At 41.1% G+C, this 23305-nt stretch overlaps 1 protein-coding gene across 5 annotated transcripts in view; it reads left to right on the forward strand.

Annotated features, from left to right (window-relative positions):
- Positions 1-23305, forward strand: part of PARN (poly(A)-specific ribonuclease) — a 163208-nt gene that overhangs the window by 25206 nt on the left and 114697 nt on the right. For all 5 annotated transcript variants that reach the window (XM_024744568.1, XM_024744566.1, XM_024744565.1 and 2 more), the window contains 7 exons: positions 244-300; positions 4893-4970; positions 9566-9609; positions 11117-11159; positions 11883-11958; positions 13960-14070; positions 14375-14444. In XM_024744568.1, the coding sequence (XP_024600336.1) occupies positions 244-300; positions 4893-4970; positions 9566-9609; positions 11117-11159; positions 11883-11958; positions 13960-14070; positions 14375-14444 (479 nt within the window). The remainder of the gene's footprint in view (positions 1-243; positions 301-4892; positions 4971-9565; positions 9610-11116; positions 11160-11882; positions 11959-13959; positions 14071-14374; positions 14445-23305) is intronic.

A 23305-nucleotide genomic window follows, 5' to 3' on the forward strand; every position in this document is an offset into this window, starting at 1 on the left:
ACTGTTATTTTAGTAACTAATGAATAATTTGCCACTTTGCTCATTTTAAAACAGAAGAAAGGTATGTGCATAGGTCATTTCAGATGCAGTTGTTTGGGGTGATAGACACAAAGCATGTGAAACTAAAGCTATCTAACTCCATATAAAACTTCAGTCTTTTTTTTTTTTGCCTAGATTTTAACCCGTTCAAATAAGCAATATGTATACGTCAATACTGGTTTTTTTGTTTTGTTTTTAAATTAGGAAGAACTGAATGATGCTGTGGGGTTTTCTAGAGTCATTCATGCCATTGCTAATTCGGTAAGTGAACCAGACTTTTTAACTCATTTCATGAACATAACATTTAAGGTGAAATGCCCAGTTTCATTGCACATTAATCATCTGGTCACGTTTAGATTGTTTACCTGGTCTGGAGGGAGAAGTTAGCACTTCATAAAGACAGATTGTTGTTATAAGGCGCTTAGTGTGACATCGTGATTGTGGAATTATATCCAAACCACTTTTTTAGAAAACATTTCTTGTAAAACGCAGGGGAGGATTATACAGTGACAGCCTTATGTGGCTCCATGGAACCAATATTTATTATTCTCAAAACCAATAAGAAGCAGAATAAAAAACTAAAGAATATGGTGAGAAACAATCTAGTGTTTGAAACGTTTTATTCCTTAATTAGAAGAATCTAGAAGGTAAAAATAATTGTATTGAGTTCTCTGCATAACTGTGATTGAATCTTCTATCTCATAGCCTTAATAACATTTGATACATTTAAAAAAATGTGTTGACCATTTGTGTTAATATGCTGGAGGGTTCTGTAATAGATAGGATAGACATTTCCCCTTGTTTCGTAAATCCTTTCAGGAAAGAGGCACCCACATCTTGAATAGATTAAACTGGGTCTTGCTGCTGGTTGTTTTGTGAGTTATGCATCCGAGTCAGACTGCTTGCCTGGATGCTAAGTTGCCTGGAATCCAAGACTTTTCTTTACTTGAGTAGCTGGCCTAGGGAGAAGAAGTTGTTCCCCTGCAGGAGGAATCATCCTGTCCCTTAGATGCTGAACTCTGCATCAGGAAAGCTTTATGGCCAGACTCCAGGAGTCCATGAATATCTCACGACCAGGTGCAGGCTTGTCAAACAGGAGCATCTGAGGAGAGGCAGCCACTGTCTCCCGTGGGGGCGGGGGGCTGTGGCCAGTAAACAGAAGTTAGAGAGCCTTGTGAAGGAGGAGGGCTGGCTCACCTGGAAGCTCTTTCGCTCAAGTAAGTGACGTCATAAGAACGGAATAGAAAGTTGGATGAGCCTGGAGAAAAACCAAGGTGTGAGTCTCTTGAGAAGTGGCTAAGATTACGGGTATCCAGAAAAGCAGAGAGGAGTCACATTTGCTTACATGATACGCTCTTAGCAACCTTTAGAGCAGTGGTTGATTTGACTGAGGCTGTCCGTGAAACACAGAGATGTGGGGTGGCAGTTGGCTTTGAGCCCTCTTATAGCCACTGTGAGGGTTTAGGTAGCTTTTCCAAGATTGGGACGTTTGTTTGCCTTGTACAAACAATTTGGAAAACTTAGCCTGCTGTGCCTCTGTTTATTTTTTCTCTCTGTTGTCTCTCTTCTGCAGAGTGATTCATAGTATGTTGCTGACCATTGATAGTTCACGTCACAAAGCATACTGCGAGAAAAGCCCTATTTATTAGTGATCCAGACTTAAAATTTAAAAGTCACATACCTTAAAAATACTAACATAGTTAAACTCTGTAGAGCCAGTGAACAGTAGACTCTCTTTATATCAGATCAAATTCTTTTCCCATCACTCGTGGTAGTGAATCTGTTTTAAAAAATTTTGTATTTTTCACCCACAGAAAAGTTGCAAAACTGGTGCAGAGTTTCCATATATCCCTCACCTAGCTACCCCAATGTTATTATCTTACATAATATACGGTTATCAGAACCAGGAAATTAACATTGGTACAATATTATGAACTAATTTGAATTTCACCCTTTTCCACTAAGTCCTTTTTCTATTCACAATTCTATCTAGGATCCCACATTGCATTTACTTGTTATTTCTCCTTAGTTTTGTGCAGTCTGTAATTTTCTTTGTATTTTATAACCTTGATATATTTTAAAAAATATTTATTTATTTATTTGGCTATGTCAGGTGTTAGTTGCGACATGTGGGCTCTTCCTTGCGGCACTTGGGCTGCTCTGTAGATGTGGTGCATGGGCTCCAGAGCGCGCAGGCTTAGTAGTTGCAGCAGGTGGGCTCTCTAGGTGTGGTGCGTGGGCTCTAGAGCGCACAGGCTTAGTTGTCCCAGGCATGTGGGATCTTAGTTCCCCGACCAGGGGTCGAACCCATTTCCCCTGCATTGGAAGGCGGATTCTTAACCACTGGATCACCAGGAAAGTCCCAACCTTGATATTTTTAAAGTGTTGACTGTAATTTTGTCAGATGTCTCTCAGTTTGGATTTGTCTGATCTTTTCTCATGTTGGATTGAGGACATACATTGATTGAGGCAGGAATACCACAGAAATGACGGTTCATGATATTGACCTGAATCACTTGGTTTAGGTGATGTCTGCTGGATTTGTGCACTGTAGAGTTACTGTTACCTCCTTTGTGACTGATATTTTGGGGGAGATACTTTGATTGAGACAAGGAAAATCCTGTGTTTTTTGTTTGGGGTTTCTTTGGCCACACCACGTGGCATGCAAGAGTTCCCCCTTGCCCCCTGCGGTGGAAGCGCAGAGTCTTAACGACTAGACCACCAGGGAAGTCCCGAAAATCCTGTTTTTCCTCAAGCTTTTGCCTGTAACCGTAGCATCTGTCGGTGGATCTTGCCTGCAGCCATTATTGCTGTGGTTTTCTAGTGGCGAGTCTGTGTTTCCCTCTTTCTTTCTCCATTCGTTCTTGGAATTCTTCTAGAAGGAAGAGCTGTCCCTGCTCCCCTGTTTGTTAATTCTTTTTAAAATTTTTTTGGACTCAGGGAAAATATATTTCATTCTACAGATTTTAATCTACTTTTTTTATTGTTTATTTTGGGGCTCAGATGGTACCACCTTGGCCATTGGAGTTTCTTCAGGTTGACTCCCCCTGGAACAAACCCCCACCTTTTTCTGAGCACCTCCTTACTTTCTGACATCACAAGATGTTCCAGACTCATCTTCTCTTTTCCCTGCCTCAGCTGTAGAATCAATGACTTCTCCAAGGAGCCCTGGTTCCTTTTATTGGAGAATGGTGTTTCGAAACCAAGATCTGGTCCTGGGCTACTACTGTGGTGTTAGTGCTTCTAGTTCCCCTCACTGGACAGAGCTAAGAATGATACACGTGTGTAACCATGCATGTATACGCACATTGATATTTCCCTGACATAGATGTATATATATTTAAAAATGCCTTTATACTGATAGACCTCAGATTGTAGTCCAATACCACAGGGTTTCTTTTCTTTTTTTTTTAATTAATTAATTAATTAATTTAGTTTTGGCTGCGTTGGGTCTTCGTTGCTACGCGTGGGCTTTCTCTAGTTGCGGCTGCGGTGAGCGGGGCCTACTCTTCGTTGCTGTGCTCGGGCTTCTCATTGTGGTGGCTTCTCTTGCTGTGGAGCACAGGCTCTAGGCGCACAGGCTTCAGTAGCTGTGGCACACGGGCTTCAGTAGTTGTGGCTTGTGGGCGCACAGGCTCAGTAGTTGTGGTGCACGGGCTTAGTTGCTCCGTGGCATGTGGGATCTTCCCCGACCAGGGTTCGAACCTGTGTCCCCTGCATTGGCAGGCAGATTCTTAACCACTGCGCCACCAGGGAAGCCCAGGGTTTATTTTGAACCTACTCTCTTTTCTTATTTGTACATTTTTTTCTCCAGCATTGGGAAATGCAGTTCTTAGTATATGCTGTTTTCATAGTTCTGTTCTTATCAGCCTCCTTCAGTGTTGTTGAGGGATTCATTTATAATACAGTTAGGTTCGTCTTCCAGGTTTGTATTCCATTTTGGGTTCCTTCCACGTCTTCTCTGTGGTTTTAATCAATATTTGGTATTTTAGCATTGTATAGGTGTTCAGAATGTGCCCACACACCGAGCCAAAAGGACGGCTTGTCTTTTGGATTTGGGAGATTTTGTGTAAAATTATTTATTTCAAATAATTATGTTTAGCTCTGTGAGTCAAGGAGTGTTACTCTGAAGGGCCACTGGGACATAGTGAAAAGCTCCACTGTAGTGACCAGATGTTTTATGTTAAAAATGCTGTCACCTGGCTAGCTAAATCCAAGTTGATATTCCGTTTTCGTAGTTTGATTTTTATCAAAATGGACCAATTTATTGCACATATATTATACCTTACTGGTTGAAAAGCAGTGAATTTCATTGGAAATATTTCAGAATGAGCCCCATGAATTTTGACATAGATAATAAAGGAAACGAAAACTCATTCTACTTAATAAAATTAGAAATTAGTTATTTTTACCTTTTAGCATTGTTATGAATGTATCTTTTGGAAATAAGTGAGTTGTTTTAAAGAATACACTCCGAAAATAGATATTTGGAGTTTGTTGACAAATTATTCGACAGTTCAAGGTACCTAGCATTTTCAGTTACTTTCTTGAGCTCTTCAATAAAAATTTTACTACTGATTCTTGTGGGTGGCAAGATGAATAAAAACCAGAGAAAAAAAATCAATGAAATCAAAGTCATTTGGAGTTTTACTTTGCATTTTGGATTGAACACCAGAAGAGGAATGAAGTCAGCCCAAATTTCTTTATTTGCATATCTTTATACATTTTTTTCCCTTAGTGTCAAAAAGTAAGTTTAGTACAAAATCCTTATGGAACTGAACCATACATTTCACTCTCAAGTCGTGATATAATTTTGTACCAAGAAGTCTTTTCCTAATCTTGACTTTTTTTAGGGGAAACTTGTCATTGGACACAATATGCTCTTGGATGTCATGCACACAGTTCATCAGTTCTACTGCCCTCTGCCCTCGGTAAGTGACTTGTCAGCCTGTTTTAAAAATTCATGAGTCTTTATTACTGAGAAAGTGTTCTCTGCTGGGTGCCATTTCCTTGTCTGCAGCATGCTCCCAGAGGGACAGTCTCCTGAGCTTGGTTGTACATTTTTGAAGATACATACCTACAAGCCATTTTAAGGGATCTTTGGTCATCTGCCATAGCCGGAGCACGGTTAAACATTTGTTTCGTCGTGGCGCCAGTGGTTTGCTCAGTTAGTGCTGGGCGGGGGGTTCCTGGGCCGCAGGTGTGGTCTTCTAGTTTGGTATTGCTCACAGGAGAAATAGCAGGGCCGTTGAAGGTGGGGTGGTGCTAGAGGTCATCTAGACTGGATCAGGTTGTGCAAAAGTCTTGGTTACCTCTTTTGAGGCTGCTTCCCTTAGGTTCTCTGTTGACCTCGGTGTCTTTTTTTTTTTTACTCTTGGAGCCAGGCCATCTCAGTGCACCAAAGCATGAGCTTTGGGAAAAGAGCTTCTCTTCTATCTCCTCCTCTTCTGCTCCTTGACTGCCCGTGGCCTCGTCTCGTTTGCCCCTTGTCACTGTGTCCTCTCCTCTCCTGTATTTTCTCTCCATATTTTCTGTCCTTTAGTCATCTCACCCACTTCCAGGACTTCAGCTGAAGACACCCACATCTTTTTCTCCAGCTGGGATCTCTCCTCAGATCTAGGTCGTAATTCATGCTGGACCCCACATGTGTCTACCTGGATAGCCTTCAGAATGAGAGGTGTTTAAAATTCACATGTTGCAAACAAGATGTGTAACTTAACACAACCTTTCTTTCCTTTAGTCTCCAATCCAGTTCTTTCTCCTGATTCCTTTACTATAAATGATGCCCAGTCACCAATACTGTTTTTAACATCGGTTTTGACCCTTCTTCTGTGCCCCAGATTTGGCCAGTTACAAAATACTGGCAATTTTGTCTCCGGGCTGTCTCTCACATCTGGATTATTGTCATTTCAAGTGGCAAGTAGCCTTATTTCTCATCTGGAGTTAGCAAAAAGAATCCAGGCAGGATTCTCTATCTCGCTTTAACCTTCATCCCATCCTTTAAACCAGAGGTTGGCAAACTTTTTCTATAAAGGGTCAGATAGTAAAATATTCGGGGCTTTCCAGGCTGGACGGTCTTTGTCAGGACTCTCAATAGTGCCACGGTAGCCTGAAAACTGCCATAGAATGCAGTGCATAAACAAATGGGTGTGGCTTTGTCCCAGTAAAATTTTATTTAAAAAATAGGTGATGGGCCAGATTTGGCCTGCAGGCCATGGTTTTCCAACCTCTGCTTTAAACTACCACCAGATTAATCTTTTATGACTTCTGGATTGGATGATACCTACTTTAGAGTTCAGTGCCTTTTATACATCTGCAAAGCCTCAGTTACTTCATATTTCTTACGAGACATCGTTCCATCAGCATCTTGATTACTTTTCTTTGGAAAAGTCCAACACAGCACAGCTCTGAATACAGCGGGTCTGTTGCTTCCCTTGTCCTACTTCTGCAACCTTCAGATTGTCCCTGCTTTTCATAACAACTGTATCGCCCTCTGGGACTCAAAGACATCATAGTTGTGAGTCTCAAAACAAACATGATGGGTGTGAATTTGCATTGTGTACATCTAAAGAGCTACTGTTAATGTCAGATCATTCACTCCTTATTGGCCGAATGGTAGCAGTCTCTCTCACGACTTTTTGACCTTTAAAGCAGTGAAGGTATCTGTAAGGAAAGAGGAAAGTATTTAATACTGTGTTTATAGGTGTTTTGAACACCAAACAGAGCTTGGCATGTAAGATGCATTAAATATTGATTTAACAAATGCGAATCTTCCGACTGTGTCAGTTTTATAATCTCCTGATGTATGGCTCTGTTCACATCACTAACCCTGCTCAAAATTCTGAATTAATCCCTCATTCTTTGTTTTTCTATACAGTTGATTCTTTTTAGCCTGGCATATCAAGCTTTCTGTGATCTGGCCCAGCCTTCTTGTGTAATCTAGTCACTCGTTACCATCCTTTTTCTCAGCAAGATTGGCTCATTCTCGTTACCATCCTTATTCTCAGCAAGATTGGCTCATTTTTTCCCCTGGAAAGTGTCTTTGTATGTCTTTGGTTTGGGTATATAATTTCCTCCAACTTGAATTTTCTCTAGCCTTTGTCAATGTTTGCTATATATGGCTTTACCTGTCTTACCAAGGTCCAGCTTACGCCTCTTCTGTGAAGTTTTCCCTGCCTGCTGCCTTGCCCAAGAAGTGATCTTTCCTTTCTCTGAACTCCCACAGAAGTTCAGAGAAACTTCTTTTTGTTTGTGTACCTCTTTAGTTGCATAAATTTTCTTTACAACTTACTCCCCTTTTCCTTCTAGGTGATTCGCTCCTTGGACAAGGAATATAACCTTTATTTTTTTTTAATTTTATTTTTCTTACTTTTTGGCTGCGTTGGGTCTTTGTTGCTGTGCATGGGATTTCTTTAGTTGTGGCGAGCGGGGGCTACTCTTCATTGCGGTGCACGGGATTCTCATTGCAGTGGCTTCTCTTGCTGCACAGCATGTGCTCTAGGTGTGTGGGCTTCAGTAGTTGTGGCACTCGGGCTCAGTAGTTATGGATCGCGGGCTCTAGAGCGCAGGCTCAGTAGTTGTGGCACACGGACTTAGTTGCTCTGTGGCATGTGGGATCTTTCCGGACCAGCGATTGAACCCATGTCCCCTGCATTGGCAGGCAGATTCTTAACCACTGCACCACCAGGGAAGTCCTGGACAAGGAATATAATTTTTTTATTATCAGTGTCTAAATGCCTAGCATAGCACTTAGTATGTAAGCACTTAATAAATGTTATCTTGAATGTAACTAGTTTTGAATCAAATTCTACTAGAAAGAGCATATGATTTGTTGCAAAGTAGGAGGTGGGTTAGGTAAGCAGTTTCATCCCTTGCTTTATTACTCAGGTGACCTGAGTATGTTGTTTAACTTCTTTGTGTTCTGTCATTGTTGGAAGGAGAAAATGGTTTTCTTCCATCTACCTTTAGAAGAAGCGATGACAATAAAGAGCAAGACCTATTTAAAATGGTAGAACTTTTACATATGCTGTTTTCAAATGTTGCATTTAAAAGTATACTAAAGAATCCATATTTGGGGACAGCCTTTTAGGGGAGAATCTCCTTTTAAAAGTCTTCTTGGTATTCCATTCAGCATGACCTTTTAGAAGGCACTGGTTTAGAACTCTACTGTATGCTGCTGGCCGTGGAAGTTGCCATAATTCTATTTTTTTTTTGCTTGTGAGGCTTTGTAATGGTATTGAGAGGTTACAGTCTTTATTGCATTTTTGTGTGACTTAGCATTGAAACCACTTATTCATGTATTGTTCATTAATTTAATGATAGCCATTGAAAAGCTGGTAAATATTTCAAGCTAGCTAAATAGTCTGTATTTACAGGCTTGAAAAGCTAATGGGAAATAGCAGTTGCCTATGAAGCATGAATAACACTGAAGAGAAGTATAGTTACAAAGGGTCAGGAGTATGACTGTGCAGTACAGTGTGGCAATTATGTATGTAAATGAGTTAATTCAAAATGAGAGCAATCTCATTTCAGCTCTAGACTTCCTGAGCAAATAAACTTGGGAAATGAATTGTCTAATTTAGGCACTTGCTATTGGTGCCACTTAAGCAGTTTTCTGAGTGGTTAAACAAGAATCATGTGTGTTGGAAAGTCTGTGTTTTAGTGGCCATTTTAACCAGTATTTCAATGGTGTTTGCATTAAAAGTGTAACCTAATTTACAATATGTCTATTTCCTGCATGAACTGCTTTATTTTATTTTTAAAAAATTTTTAATGAAGTATAGTTGATTTACAGTGTGTGTTAATTTCTGCTGTACAGCAAAGTGACTTGGTTATACATATATATATTCCTTTTCATATTCTTTTCCATTATGGGTTATCACAGGATATTGTGAACCATTTTATTTATTTATTTATTTTTTATTTTTATTTTTTATTTTATTTTTATTTTATTTTTATTTTTTTTTGCGGTACGCGGGCCTCTCACTGCTGTGGCCTCTCCCGTTGCGGAGCACAGGCTCCGGACGCACAGGCTTAGCTGCCATGGCTCACAGGCCCAGCTGCTCCGCAGCATGTGGGATCTCCCCGGACCGGGGCATGAACCCGTGTCCCCTGCATCGGCAGGCGGACTCTCAACCACTGCGCCACCAGGGAAGCCCCTGAACCATTTTATTTAAATAACTCTACTAGTCTCACTATTATGATGAGTTGTGTAACAGAGCTATTACCCACAGTTTTCTACATATAATAGAAACCTTTTTTCCCCTATTTCAACCATAAAATGTTCATATTTGTCTATTTTGGTTATGCAGAAGTTTAATATCAGGTCATATGATTCCCAGTCAGTGAGGAAATTGACAAGATTTTTAGAAAGTAATTATTAAGATATGGGCCTGACAGTTTAGCCTAAAGGGCCTGTTTGAGGTATCAGTGTTTGAGAAGAGAGCTATGGGACTTTAAATATTTATGTTTTAAATATTGTGAGTGTATGAGTAAAATCATAACAGGTCATCCTCTTGTTTTCTAGGACTTAAATGAGTTTAAGGAGATGACAACATGTGTCTTCCCCAGGTAAGCTTTCTTTGAGGATTTGTCTTTCATTTATTTTTATTATTATTATTATTTTAAAATAATTTATTTATTTTATTTATTTTTGGCTGCGTTGGGTCTTCATTGCTGCACGCAGACTTTCTCTAGTTGTGGCGAGCGGGGGCTACTCTTCCTTGCGGTGCGCGGGCTTCTCATTGTTGTGGCTTCTCTTGCTGCGGAGCACGGGCTCTAGGCACGCAGGCTTCAGTAGTTGTGGCACGTGGGCTTAAAAAAATCCCGGACCTGGGCACGAACCCGTGTCCCCTGCATCGGCAGGCGGACTCCCAACCACTGCGCCACCAGGGAAGCCCTGGCAGGTGGATTCTTAACCATTGCGCCACCAGGGAAGCCCCTGTCTTTCATTTAAAACAGTCATCAGGGCATCCATAATACAAACAGGTATTCAGTGATTTATTAAAACCATTAGGTCATGATGACAGTCCCATTCACATAAGCTGGGAAATGGCTTAACAGCTCTACCTTTGTGATGGGTTGCTTTTACAATTGATGATTGGTTTTGTTGTTAAAAATTAAAAATCAGAAACGACCTGAGGGTGAAAATGGGCAGCAGCTGCTTTTTTCTCATCCCACCTCCCGCTATCTGAGGAACTGGTGAGGTCTTCTTGAGTTGGCTCTTGTCTTTCTTATATGTCGGGTGAACCTTGTCACGGTGAAGTGTCCAGTCGAGGGTATTCAGTTGACTATTGGAGACAGTTGAATATATAGTTGGACAGAGTTGAATACGTCCAGTTGAGAGTATTCTGTAGTCAGTCAAGAACTGTCTGCCTAGAGAGTTTCTTTTTCTCAACTTTAAGTCAGTGCCTTAATCTGATAATGTCCACGGTTAGTACTGTGTGTTCTGATAGGTCCACGTCAGCCACATGGAGTCCGCAGAGCAAGGGTCTGCGTCTGAGGACCTGTCTGAAGAGGGCTGGTGGACAGTTGCTCTTTCAGCCAGGCTATTTCTGTCCTGTTATCTGCAGTGCTCACATTTATGTGAGAACAAACAGTTTTCATATTAGTGTCTCTTTCTTTTTTTTTAGTATACCAGTGTCTGAAGCAGCATAGTAAGAAATAACAACAATATTATGAAACTGCCAAATGCAAATTTTGACCCTCCAAGAAATTATGTCGTACAAATCTGGGTAGGAGATGGTAACAGCTTGAGAGTGTTAGACCTGCAACAGTAGTTGATCCATGTAAAAACATATGAGGATATTTAACTTACCCTTGAGGTCAATGTAGCCCATGCCCTCTCAGCAAATCTAGAACTTGTACTCTGGGTGTGGACTTTCCCACAGTCTCTTGATGAAGTCCCTGGATGAGGGGACTGAGTCCTCATCTAATGTAGCAGAGATGCCAGCACTAGGTTGGAATGGCTGATGTGCTTAATTCCTCTGTCCACTTTTAAGACTTTCATTTGAGTAAAATACATTTTGAACATTGCTATACATTTTGTTTACCTTATTAAATATTCTTTTGCTTTTAGACTCTTGGATACAAAATTGATGGCCAGCACACAACCTTTTAAGGTATTTTTAAAATCTGAACTTTCAAGCTATAGTTTGAAATTTTCTGAATTACTGCCAAGCGCTTTGGAATTCTGGTCTATTGAAATGTCATTTTCAAACCCCCCCCCCCCGAAAAAAAAAAAAGAAAAGAAAGAAAGGAACAAAAAAGGAAAAAAGAAATCGGAAAAAGACTAGAAATAAATATATCAAAATGTGAATAGCAGTTGTCTTTGAGTGGTAGAATTTTGGGTTTTTTTTCTCCTTTATTCTTTCTGAATGTAAATTTTTAATATTATGTAATGTAGTTTTGAATAGGTTACACACTCCTTCATTTCTTTTCCTTATTTTACATATTTTGGATATATATTCTAATCAAGAGAATTCAGGTAAAAGTATAATCAGTTGCTACTTTCTGAAGTGACTTTATATATATGGCTGAGTGAAATGAATGCCAGAACAGTATAGCTTTCTGCCCAAAGGTCTGTAGATGTCTAAAATATCTGTAAAAACCTGTCATACGGCTGTACTTTCCATATGGTGGAAATTAAACTTGCCGTTTCTCTTTCACATTGAAAAAAACAATGTGTTAAAGAAACACAAAACTCCTGTGTTTCTTTAAAGAACACAAGGGGGCAGTACTAGATGTTTTTGTTTTTGTTTTTTTCCTGACACTCAGTGAATCTCTTTAATGTATGTTGCACTGAGATGATGAAGGCTCATCATTCTCTGCTTACTGGTTTGCAGGATATCATTAACAACACATCCCTTGCGGAATTGGAAAAGCGGTTAAAAGAGACACCTTTCAACCCTCCTAAAGTTGGTAAGAATATAAAATGATCTTGAAAAGCCCCAAACACTTGGTGATAATTACGGATGTCTATCGTAGAAGAAAGGTGGAACTGTTCTAGAAACTACATATATTGTACATTTGTAGATTTTGGCTAAATTAACTTGCTCATGCCCTGGGTTGAATTACTGTTTTCTGAGTAAAGGTGGTCTTCTAATTCTACATCTGTTTTATGTGAGTAGGATTGGGTCGCCTGTTCATTGAGAAGTTTAGCAATGGAAGCTTCAGGGCCTTTTTATTTCCTAATGCTTGGAATTCTCCCTAAACTTGATGTGTCTTTCTTTTTTATGGTGCTTTGTTTCAGAGGAGACAAAGTTGGTGATTAACTGCAAGGGCTAGAGTGAAAATGTGCTTTCTGTCTCAGGAAAGCCCAAGAACTGGGTTTACAGATGAGGAAGGAGGGGCCCCAGCCCTTTCTCCTTCAGAGGTGGCTTAGGCACCCAACAGCAGCAGTGAGGAAAACCAAAAAGGGAGGAATGTTTCTTGGGGGCGGAGATGTTTTGCCACGTCTGGCCATGGCCCCTACCCAGGTATTTGGTGAACCTTCCAGGTGTTACTTCCTTGGTTCCTCTTAGCCTAGTTGTGCTGTTTGATACCGTAACTCACATTCCCTTAGCTGCAGCCTGCAAACTTCCCCAGACCTTGATAATAGGACGGATGGTTCAGAAATTGACAATGGAAGGTACTAAAGCAGCCAAGGCTACAGTTATTTGCTTCCCTTTCTGGAATAGTCCAAAACAGGAATTAAGAAAAGGGAGGGGGGTTGGTGGAGGGGAGAAAGCCTAGAATGGAAATAATTGATTTTGGAAATATATGTTTCAGCTGGTAGCAGGGTAGAAGCTATGACTTAGTTGGGTCTCATGTTAAAAGACTTCTTTTAAGCTTAAAGTCTAATATTTGATACTTACTGAGTTTAAAGAATTCTTGCTTAAAGAGCACTGTATTGACGTAAAAACAATTGTAGCCTTTTCATTATTAATTTCCACTCATGCTTTTGATTCTGTTGTAACCTTTTTGATATTCATTTCCAGAATGGTTCTAGGAAATAATTATCTATGAGTTATAGTTTTATCCTATTATTTCCGTGTAATATTCTGGTAGAGAGTTTAAAGCAGCTTTCTCTTCTTAGACCTCATTCTCTCAGCATCTGTGTATATCAGTGTGACCAAAGAGTCATGTTATAAAATGGTCTCTCCTATGAAGTGGCCCCATGTTCCAAGGGCAGCATTACAGCAAGTTCTGATCTATTTTTGGACTTAGTTGTGCTTTCATCTTTAGATCTGTAAGCTTGGAGACATAGTAAAGGATAGTATTGAATTGAGCTGCCAATCTTGATTGGAGTCTTTTGCTTTTGGGGAGGGTTACCTGGGGGTATTGACAGATAAAAATTACAGAGCGTTTACCGTGTACCAAGCACGGTGTAAGAGCTTTACTTATATTAGCTCATTTGATCCTCACAAAAGCCTAAGGAGGGAGCTTTGATTATCATCTCCATTCTACCAAAATGGAGGCCCAGAGGGGGAGTGATCTGCCCAAGATCACATAGCAAATAAGTGGTGAAGCAAAGATTCAAACTCAGACAGTGGGACGCCAGAGGCCATGCTGTTAGTCATTACTCTGAAATACCTGTTGCGTCCCAATCAGAAGAGGAATCATTGTCACAGAGTGAGTTATGCATGATTGTAAATAGCACCCACCTGCGTGCAGTTGAGAGGCCTGTGGCTGAGTCTTTGATAATATAACGGAGGCATTTCTCTAGTCTAGACCAAAGCCCTTGTTTTCAGTGACTCTGTTATCTCAAGGTCTCGTGTGGAGAGAATTAAGAAATAGATAGCTTTCTTTCTGCCTATTTAGGATGTTTCTGCAGCACAGACTAATGCCATTTGGATTTGGCAGGGCAGTGCACTTACCAGTCTTCATGATTTGTGATGATCTTGGGAAAACTGTTTTTTTTTTTTCTTTTTTCCTCTTTAGAAAGTGCAGAAGGTTTTCCAAGTTATGACACAGCTTCTGAACAGCTCCACGAGGCAGGCTATGATGCTTATATCACAGGACTATGTTTCATCTCCATGGCAAACTACCTAGGTACTCACTATACGTGTTTCTGTTAGACACACCGTGGTCCAGAGTGGATCTTCCCTGTGTGCCCTTTCCCTGGGATCCACTCACCCTGTGAGAAGTGGAAGGGTTTTGAGGTTGGAGTGGAAGGAGGGGGAGGATGTTAGGGCGGGGGATGGAGAGTACACGGGGAGAACCATCACCGCTTACCTGTGGTGTACTTGTCCTGGATAAGTACCTTTTACCCTTGCTGAACCATGCCATTGATTTAAAGATGTTTTTCAGTCTTTGTCTACTTGATTGTATATAATATTCTGCTTTTTTTCATTAGGTTCTTTTCTTAGTCCTCCAAAGATTCATGTGTCTGCCAGATCAAAACTCATCGAACCTTTTTTTAACAAGTAAGTAATCAGGGTCCCAGTCCCCAAGCATTCTCTCACTGTGGAAGAGCCCAGTATCTGGGATGTCTATTAGGGGTGATTGGGAGGTCTAGGGCATTTTTAGATAAGATATTTTTCATCTCTGGTGACTCAGATGTTTTTTGAAAAATAGAAATTGACCTTTTAAAAAATAATTTATTAAATATATTGGCTAAATAAAAAGAAAGAAAACATTATTGAAGGTAGCACATCTCTTCCAAGACAAAGAACTGGTGGTTTTGGAATTTAAATGACCCACAAGGGAGACTGTGTGTATGTCTGTGTACACAGTCAGACCTAACTTACCCCTAACAAGCTTTATGTGTGAGATTATTATTTATGCTTGCATTATTATCTGATTAAATGATGTTCTTTCTAAGATGATGTTGGTTACACAGATGGCTTTTAAGATAATCTATGGAGAAGTTTTGATTATCATTGCATCCCGAGCTCTCATCTGAATGGATCCAATGAAGTAAAAGCTTGCTCGGATACCTTCATTGTTGGAGGAAGTCAGTGTGATTCAGGGAAATGTCTAAGTTCAGAGCATTTCCAAAGAATCTCAGATAGTTACTTCAAAGTGTGGTTTGTGCTTTCTTGGCACAGTTGAGGCTAAAGTTATGGATGTGATCCTCAGGCCGGCCACAGTTTGGCTCCGTGCCAGAGCCCTAAACCTTCATCTTTACCCCAGCTCTCTTCATGGGCTTGGTTCTAGGAGATTCAGGGCAAGCCAGACAGAACAGGGCAGCCCACATCGATCACTACTACCACTGAGAGAAAGAACTGTTTCAATGTTGGTTTGGTTACATCATTTCCTTAACATTATATGCAGCACTTTACATTTCCATCAGTGCTGCACCGAGTAAGAATGCTGTCTCCTTCAGAGTCTGTATAAATACCAGTATCACAGTGCTTGTTTGTAGGTGATATGCTGCAGAGACAGATGTTAATTCCAACCATCTGGATTCCTATAGGCTTGGAATTTGTGTAGTCTGAGTTAGTGAATTTTATCATACTATGGCTTCTTATTTTTTTAATCGTCGTTTTTCTTTTCTGTGGAAGTTCAGAGGTAAATGTGTTTGACTTTTCAAAACATCTTTCAAAGAGGACTGGGTAACAATGTAGTGTATGTTGAAAATTAAGTTGAATTTTTCTGCATGGGAAATTAGTTCTGCTAACAGTTGAGTTCTAGCTGTCTATCCAGCTCAAAATAGGTTTTTCTTAGCTCTTAATTCTAATTTTGGGGGTAGTGTTTATCTTTGTAAATCTTAGGAAAGACAGTTATGTCATTGACTATGGAATCTGCAGGTGACACTAAATATTGTTTGGATTGGGCTTTTCGTTGCATTTTTATGTTTTTTTTTTTTTTTTTTTCTGGTACGCGGGCCTCTCACTGTTGTGGCCTCTCCCGTTGCGGAGCACAGGCTCTGTTCGCGCAGGCTTAGCAGCCATGGGCCCAGCCGCTCCGCGGCATGTGGGATCCTCCCGGACCGGGGCACGAACCCGTATCCCCTGCATCGGCAGGCGGACTCTCAACCACTGCGCCACCAGGGAAGCCCCTTTATGTTTGTTTTTAAAAATATTTATTTATTTAATTTTTGGCTGCGTCAGGTCTTCGTTGTGGCATGTGGGATCTTTCATTGTGGTGTGTGGGCTCTTCGTTGCGGTGCATGGCTCCTCTCTAGTTGTGGCATGGGCTCCAGAGCGCGTGGGCTCTGTAGCTGTGGCACGCAGGCTCTCTAGTTGTGACTCACATGCTCAGTAGTTGCAGCACGTGGGCTTAGTTGCCCCATGGCATGTGGGATCTTAGTTCCCTGACCAGAGATTGAACCGTGTCCCCTGCATTGGAAGGCGGATTCTTAACCACTGGACCAACCAAGGAAGTCCTGTATTTTTGTTGTTAAGTTAGTTGTTTAACAATAAGTTTCCAACTGGGAGATGCTTACTCGTGTTTAAATATTTAAAACAACAATCCTGCTTCTCCACTAAAATCAGCTTCTAATAAAATCAAGTGATGGATACAAACTGGGTTAGATAGAGGCTGTCTCTAGTTTTATCAGTCATCTGTGTGACCAAAATGAAGAGTAGTCAAAAATAGGCTTTGATTTAAAAGTTTAAATAAGACTTTATATTTCTAGATCAATTTATTATTGCTAATTATGTGCAAGGATATTACTCAGAAGAACTGGGCAGTAAACACATAACTTCACTTTAAATTGGGACTTGTGTCTATTCAGATTATTTTTTGCTGAAACCTAGATGCATATCAAAAATAGTTGAGGATTGAGGAATCCTCCTGTGATATTGCCCTGAAAATTCTTGGCCACTTTGATTTTTTTGCTCTATTTTTCCCCATCTGTAAAGGAAGAATCTTCATCTTCGAAGGGAAAAAAAATTCCAGCAGGATTTGAAGTGCAAAATAAGGACTGTTTTTATTCTATGTTGGAATAGCTTGGTCAAGTACAGCTATCCATTCTTTTTCTTTTTTTTTTTTTTAACATCTTTATTGGAATATAATTGCTTTACAGTGTTGTGTTATTTTCTGCTGTATAAGAAAGTGAATCAGCTATATGCCTACATATATCCCTATATCCCCTCCCTGTTGCATCTCCCTCCCACCCTCCCTATCCCACCCCTCTGGGTGGTCACAAAGCACCGAGCTGATCTCCCTGTGCTATGCAGCTGCTTCCCACTAGCTATCTATTTTACATTTGGTAGTGTGTCTGTGTCAGTGCTACTCTTTCACTTCGTCCCATCTTACCCTTCCCCCTTTCCGTGTCCTCAAGTCCATTCTTTACATCTGCGTCTTTATTCCTGTCCTGCCCCTAGGTTCTTCAGAACCTTTTTTTTTAGATTCCATATATATGTGTTAGCATACAGTATTTGTTTCTCTCTTTCTGACTTACTTCACTCTGTATGACAGACTCTAGGTCCATCCACCTCACTACAAATAACTCAGTTTCATTTCTTTTTATGGCTGAGTAATATTCCATTGTATATATGTGCCACATCTTCTTTATCCATTCATCTGTAGATGGACACTTAGATTGCTTCCATGTCCTGGCTATTGTAAATAATGCTGCAATGAACATTGTGGTACATGACTCTTTGAATTATGGTTTTCTCTGGGTATATGCCCATTAGTGGGATTGCTGGGTCATATGGTAGTTCTATTTTTAGTTTTTTAAGGAACCTCCATACTGTTCTCCATAGTCAGCCATCCATTCTTAACCCATTTAGAAAGTGGGAAAAGCAGTTGCTTCTTTTGACATCTCTTTTTGTGTTAATATTGACCTCATTCTTACTTAAATGCAGGTTTCATTTATGACATTAAACCTTGATTTTGTTACTTTTCTTCAAGATTTCCCTTGTAGAAAAACATCCAGCAGTTGCCGTCAACATTATCTCAAGTGGTTGGTTTTAGAAAAATCTGTAAATTTTTCTGAGGGTTTATTTGTTTTGGCACCAGACTTTCCTCAATGTAAGCTTAACCAAACATGCATAGCCCTAATATAAATTTGGATGGACATGAGACAATTACACATGTAAATAATATTTTGTGCTGCTCTCACCAATAATGCTGCAATGAACATTGTGGTACATGACTCTTTGAATTATGGTTTTCTCTGGGTATATGCCCATTAGTGGGATTGCTGGGTCATATGGTAGTTCTATTTTTAGTTTTTTAAGGAACCTCCATACTGTTCTCCATAGTCAGCCATCCATTCTTAACCCATTTAGAAAGTGGGAAAAGCAGTTGCTTCTTTTGACATCTCTTTTTGTGTTAATGTTGACCTCATTCTTACTTAAATGCAGGTTTCATTTATGACATTAAACCTTGATTTTGTTACTTTTCTTCAAGATTTCCCTTGTAGAAAAACATCCAGCAGTTTCCGTCAACATTATCTCAAGTGGTTGGTTTTAGAAAAATCTGTAAATTTTTCTGAGGGTTTATTTGTTTTGGCACCAGACTTTCCTCAATGTAAGCTTAACCAAACATGCATAGCCCTAATATAAATTTGGATGGACATGAGACAATTACACATGTAAATAATATTTTGTGCTGCTCTCACCAGATTTGTGTTTAAAAAGTAGACCTTGAGGGGAGATAAACTCCACATATTTCTGCATTATTCTAAATTAGCATCTGGCTGTGTTAGGTGTGCTTTCTGGGGAAGCTTTACTGAGTCAACTATTGAGAAGATCCTGAGACAGTTGGTACTTGAGCAGAATGCAGGCTGAGTGCAGTACAGGGTGCTTTCTGAGCCCTGTTTGTCCAAGAGAACCTCCCAGCAGGACTTCACATGGTACCATTTGTCTCTTTCGTGGCTTTGGCACCTCCCATATTTCTCCCTTCCTTTTTGGACTCAGAATGAAAGTCCTAAGCTTGCTGAGCGATGGAAATCAGGGTGGGACCACTGCTAAGGACAGGCTGTGTGCACTGTGCCATTCCTTTATGTCATGGGCTCTGTGCTCAGGAAGTGGTTTACCTTCTTTTATGACCTTGGTCAGTTTTCATCAATGCATGGAAAACCAGACTTAGAGAATAGCCTTTGGTGAAATCTTTAGTCTGGAAGGAGCTAAAAATACTCTCTGCTTTTACTTTTTATTGCACCACAGAAAGCACAAAATCAGACTTTTGCCTTAACGTTTTATTAACAGCCATCTGTTTCTGCAAGACACCTTGAACTCTTTTGTAGATAACCTTTTCTGAAGGGTTTTGGGGGAAGGTTATTTTCTACTTACCTCAGTTCTTAGAAGGAGGAAGGAAATGAGCACGTATCTTATTTTGGCTAATTTCTAAGTAGTGGAGTTGAAAAGGCAGAACTGTCTGCACTTTACTGTACAGGATGGCTGCCTGGTGCCTGACACAAGTGTTTTTGAATTTGAACAGGAGTCCTGTAGAAACCTGGGTCTTCCTGGGATGACATGGCTATATGTTCTATTTAAGCTGTAGGTGAGGAGACAAGCCATAAGACAATTTGTTTCCTCCTCTGTAAAAAACAGGGGTGGAACTATTCCCTTCCCACGGAAGTTATAAAGATCGCATGAGATGCAAAAGGATTTTGATAGTTCCTAGAACTTAGTAGGTGGCTAGCATATATTATTTTCCTTTCTTGAAATACAAGAGAATTTAACACACTGGCAGATTCAAAACAATAGATGTGGTAGCAGAATGTATTTTATGTTTTTAGTTTCATGATGGAGAAGAAAATTTGTTACCATGCAGATATAAAACTGGAGCAAATGTGAAGTGTCTGCTTTTCCAGTACTCACCTTTTAGTGTTTCTTATGAAAAATCAGATGATGATGAAGTATGTCAGATTGGTACATAACGGGAGCAAGATTGCTGTGATATGGAGCATTTTAAAGAGTTTTGTTATTCAAATGAAAACAGCAATTTATGGAAGGTTGTATAGGTATATAAAACAGTGATAAGTATAGAGTGGGAGGAATCATTGCGGCACCTGAAATAAAGCACACCGATACTTTCTCTTTTCCTCCGTGGAAAACAATCATGTTCCAGCAGCAGGTTTTTTCTTACAATATGCATGTGCTTCGTATTTAACATCAGAGAGATTTTAAACTGAAGGATTGTAGGAAAACAAAATACTTAAGATCTGTGCTGAACCTCCTTTCTTTCACTGGTACTGGACAGGCCCATGCTTATTTGCCTCACTTACCAGCACTGCCCTTCACCAGGTGACCCATGTGTCCGGAAGTGTAGACCCTGCTTGTCTCCCACTAGAGTGGTGCCCGACCCCCTGCAGGGAGGCCCTCACTTCACCTTCTCCTGTCCTGCCTGCCCCTCCTCATACAGAGGAGCAGAAGGTACTGGAGCAACAAGAGGGCAAGGCTAATCTGTCCTGGTTCCCAGCAATTGCCGTCGGGTTTTAGCATCCTGGGTGATGGAGCAAATGTGTGTTTACTGAGATCCTGTTCAGCCTGGTTATCAATAAAGTCTATTGTTTTTAAGTGTTACAGTAATTCCCCCCATGAAGCTTCCAATTTCCCAACATAAGCAAGAGTTACAACACAGTTTGTGCTGTTGGGAAGCCTAGCTGTGGGTGTCACAGTGCACCACATAATTGGTTTCTATTTGCATTTCACATGTTAGAATCATTTGATTAATTTCTACAGTAGAACTGCTTCACTTCAGGGTATCGTGTAGTAGAGAGCAGTTGTGGTCTTTGGGGTCAGGTACCTGGATTTGAATCCCAGCCCCAATCCTTATACCTGGGCCCCCTTGGGCAAGTTACCCTCCCCGTGTCTCAGCTTCCTCATCTGGAGTTGAGAACATTGGTACCCATTTGATAGGTGTGCCATCAGGGTGACATGGGAGAATGTATGTAAAATGCACGGTGGCTGGCATGTTGTGGGCCTCAGTCAGCTTGTCACTGCTGTGGGGACGTTTATACTTTGAAGACCTGCTTCTTTGACCAAGTGCTGGGAGCTTTTTGTTTTTATAGAAAATACCATATAATCATACCTTTAGTACTGTACACCCCCTATAAGTAGGGCTTTGTATTCAATTATGAGCCTTGATCAGAAAAGGGAGGGAGGGGAGGGAAAAGCATGCTTGTAACTAAATGGTGCTCAGGGAGAAAATTTGCGTGCGCATCTTTTTTGCTTGTTATTTTCCCCCGAGGCATATGGTCATATCTCAGTCTTTGGGCTGTGTAGCATTTTCAGTTGTAGATTTTTACTGGGAGAGGAAAGTAAAGAAATAACATTTATAAGTGACCCTTTGAAATCTCTTTCTTTTTTATTTTTTTAAACAGCTTTATTGGGATATAAATTCACATACCATACAATTCACCCATTTAAAGTGTACAATTCAGTGGTTTTGGATACATGACATTATGCATTTTCTAAAATTATGGTAAAATATTTGTAACATACAATTTGCCATTTTAACCATTTTTAAGTGTACAATTCAGTGGCATTAATTACATGCACAGTGCTGTGCAACCATCACCACTATCTATTTCCAGAACTTTTCCCTCACCCCAAACAAACTCCATAACCATCAGGCAATAACTCCCCCATTCCCCATTCCCCTAAGCCCTAGGTAAACCTCGCATCTACTTTTCTGTCTCTATAAACTTGTCCTTGTGTGAGCTGTTTCTTTTTGAGCAACTCATTGCTTCGGTGAGATCTTAATCTATTAAAACGATTGCTATTTTGCAAACACCTGGAGGAGTTTTCTTTTCTATTTGCGTTGCTGTTTTGGGGAGTGGTGCCACACCCTCCGTAAGGTTTGCTCACAGGCAAGGCAGCAGGGGCCTCAGTCGGGGCCTACGCTGCCTTCTGAAGCCAGCTCTGCTTCTGTGAAGTGGGGGTAGTAAACATCCACTTTGGGGGGCCGCCCCGAGGCTGCAGAGTCCCGTCGGTCAGGCTACTGGCATAGCACATGGCGTGGAGCGGTTGTGCTGAGTGCGGCTGTGACCGTCACTACAGTGAACTTCCAAGAAGATAAGGTGAATCTCATTTTTCCCGGTACTGGGGACAGTGATAGATAAACAAAGCGGGCTGTATGGACTTACCTCAGATCCTTGGGTGGCAGTCTCTCTGTGTTGACAGGAGGAAAGAGGCAGAAGTGTGTGGTGCCAATAAAATCTTTTTTTATAGAGAACAGCAACCTAGAAGTCCTCTTAAGAAAGCACTTCATAACTGTTTTCGTATCTTACTTCAAAAGGTCTTGCAGCGAGGTTGGATTGTGAATGAGAAGAGAATACGTCTCTGTGTGTTGGTCGCACTCATGTGCACTGAGCCTCAGGATGCTGGTGAGGCTGTGTGATTGGTGAGCAGCAGAGTGAAGTGCACACCTCCTCTATTCGTCTGCCACCAGGAGCAATTGTGTTGTCGTTTTCCCCAGGAGCCCCCGGTCATGCCAGAGCGAGGAGGTCAGGGGAGGCAGAATGGAGGCGAATAATAGCAGTGCCGGGCTTCCCTGGTGGCGGGCTTCCCTGGTTGAAAGTCTGCCTGCCGATGCCGGGGACATGGGTTTGTGCCCCGGTCCGGGAGGATCCCACGTGCCACGGAGCGGCTGGGCCTGTGAGCCATGGCCGCTGAGCCTGCGCGTCCGGAACCTGTGCTCCGCAACGGGAGAAGCCACAACAGTGAGAGGCCCGCGTACCGCAAAAAAAAAAAAAACAACAAAGCAGTGCCAGTTATGGGACCCTTCCTTTCCGATGGGCTGGCTTTCCCAGGAACTCGGTATTAGCTGTCCTTTAATTTTATGTTAATGGTGCTTGAATACAGGAGCAATGTCCTCTGTCCCCTCGGTTCTACCAAAAATGGATCTTGAACCAGGGATAGGGAACGTAGCTCATCACTTGTCCTAAACCAGTTAGAACTGTTGTGGACGCTGCTTCTTTTTTTAAAAAAAATATATTATCCCATTGCTTCTGTCTAACTACCTATCTATCTATCTATCTATCTATTTACTATTTTTGGCAGTGTTGGGTCTTCATTGCTGCACGCAGGCTTTCTCATGTTGCGGCGAGTGGGGCCTACTCTTCGTTTCAGTGCGCCAGTTTCTCGTTGCGGTGGCTTCTCTTGTTGTGGAACACAGGCTCTAGGCATGTGGGCTTCAGTAGTTGTGGCATGTGGGCTCAGTAGTTGTGGCTCGCGGGCTCTAGAATGCATGCTCAGTAGTGGCTCATGGACTTAGTTGCTCCGCAGCATGTGGGATCTTCCTGGACCAGGGACTGAACCCGTGTCCCCTGCATTGGCAGACGGATTCTTAACTACTGAGCCACCAGGGAAGTCCCTGGACGCTGCTTCTTAATTATTAAGAGTCTAGGGAGTAAGCCTTCTAATAGAAGCGGAGTCCATTC

Source organism: Neophocaena asiaeorientalis, unplaced genomic scaffold (assembly GCF_003031525.2).
Source record: "Neophocaena asiaeorientalis asiaeorientalis breed wild unplaced genomic scaffold, Neophocaena_asiaeorientalis_V1.1 scaffold91, whole genome shotgun sequence".
NCBI classification, from domain to species: domain Eukaryota; kingdom Metazoa; phylum Chordata; class Mammalia; order Artiodactyla; family Phocoenidae; genus Neophocaena; species Neophocaena asiaeorientalis.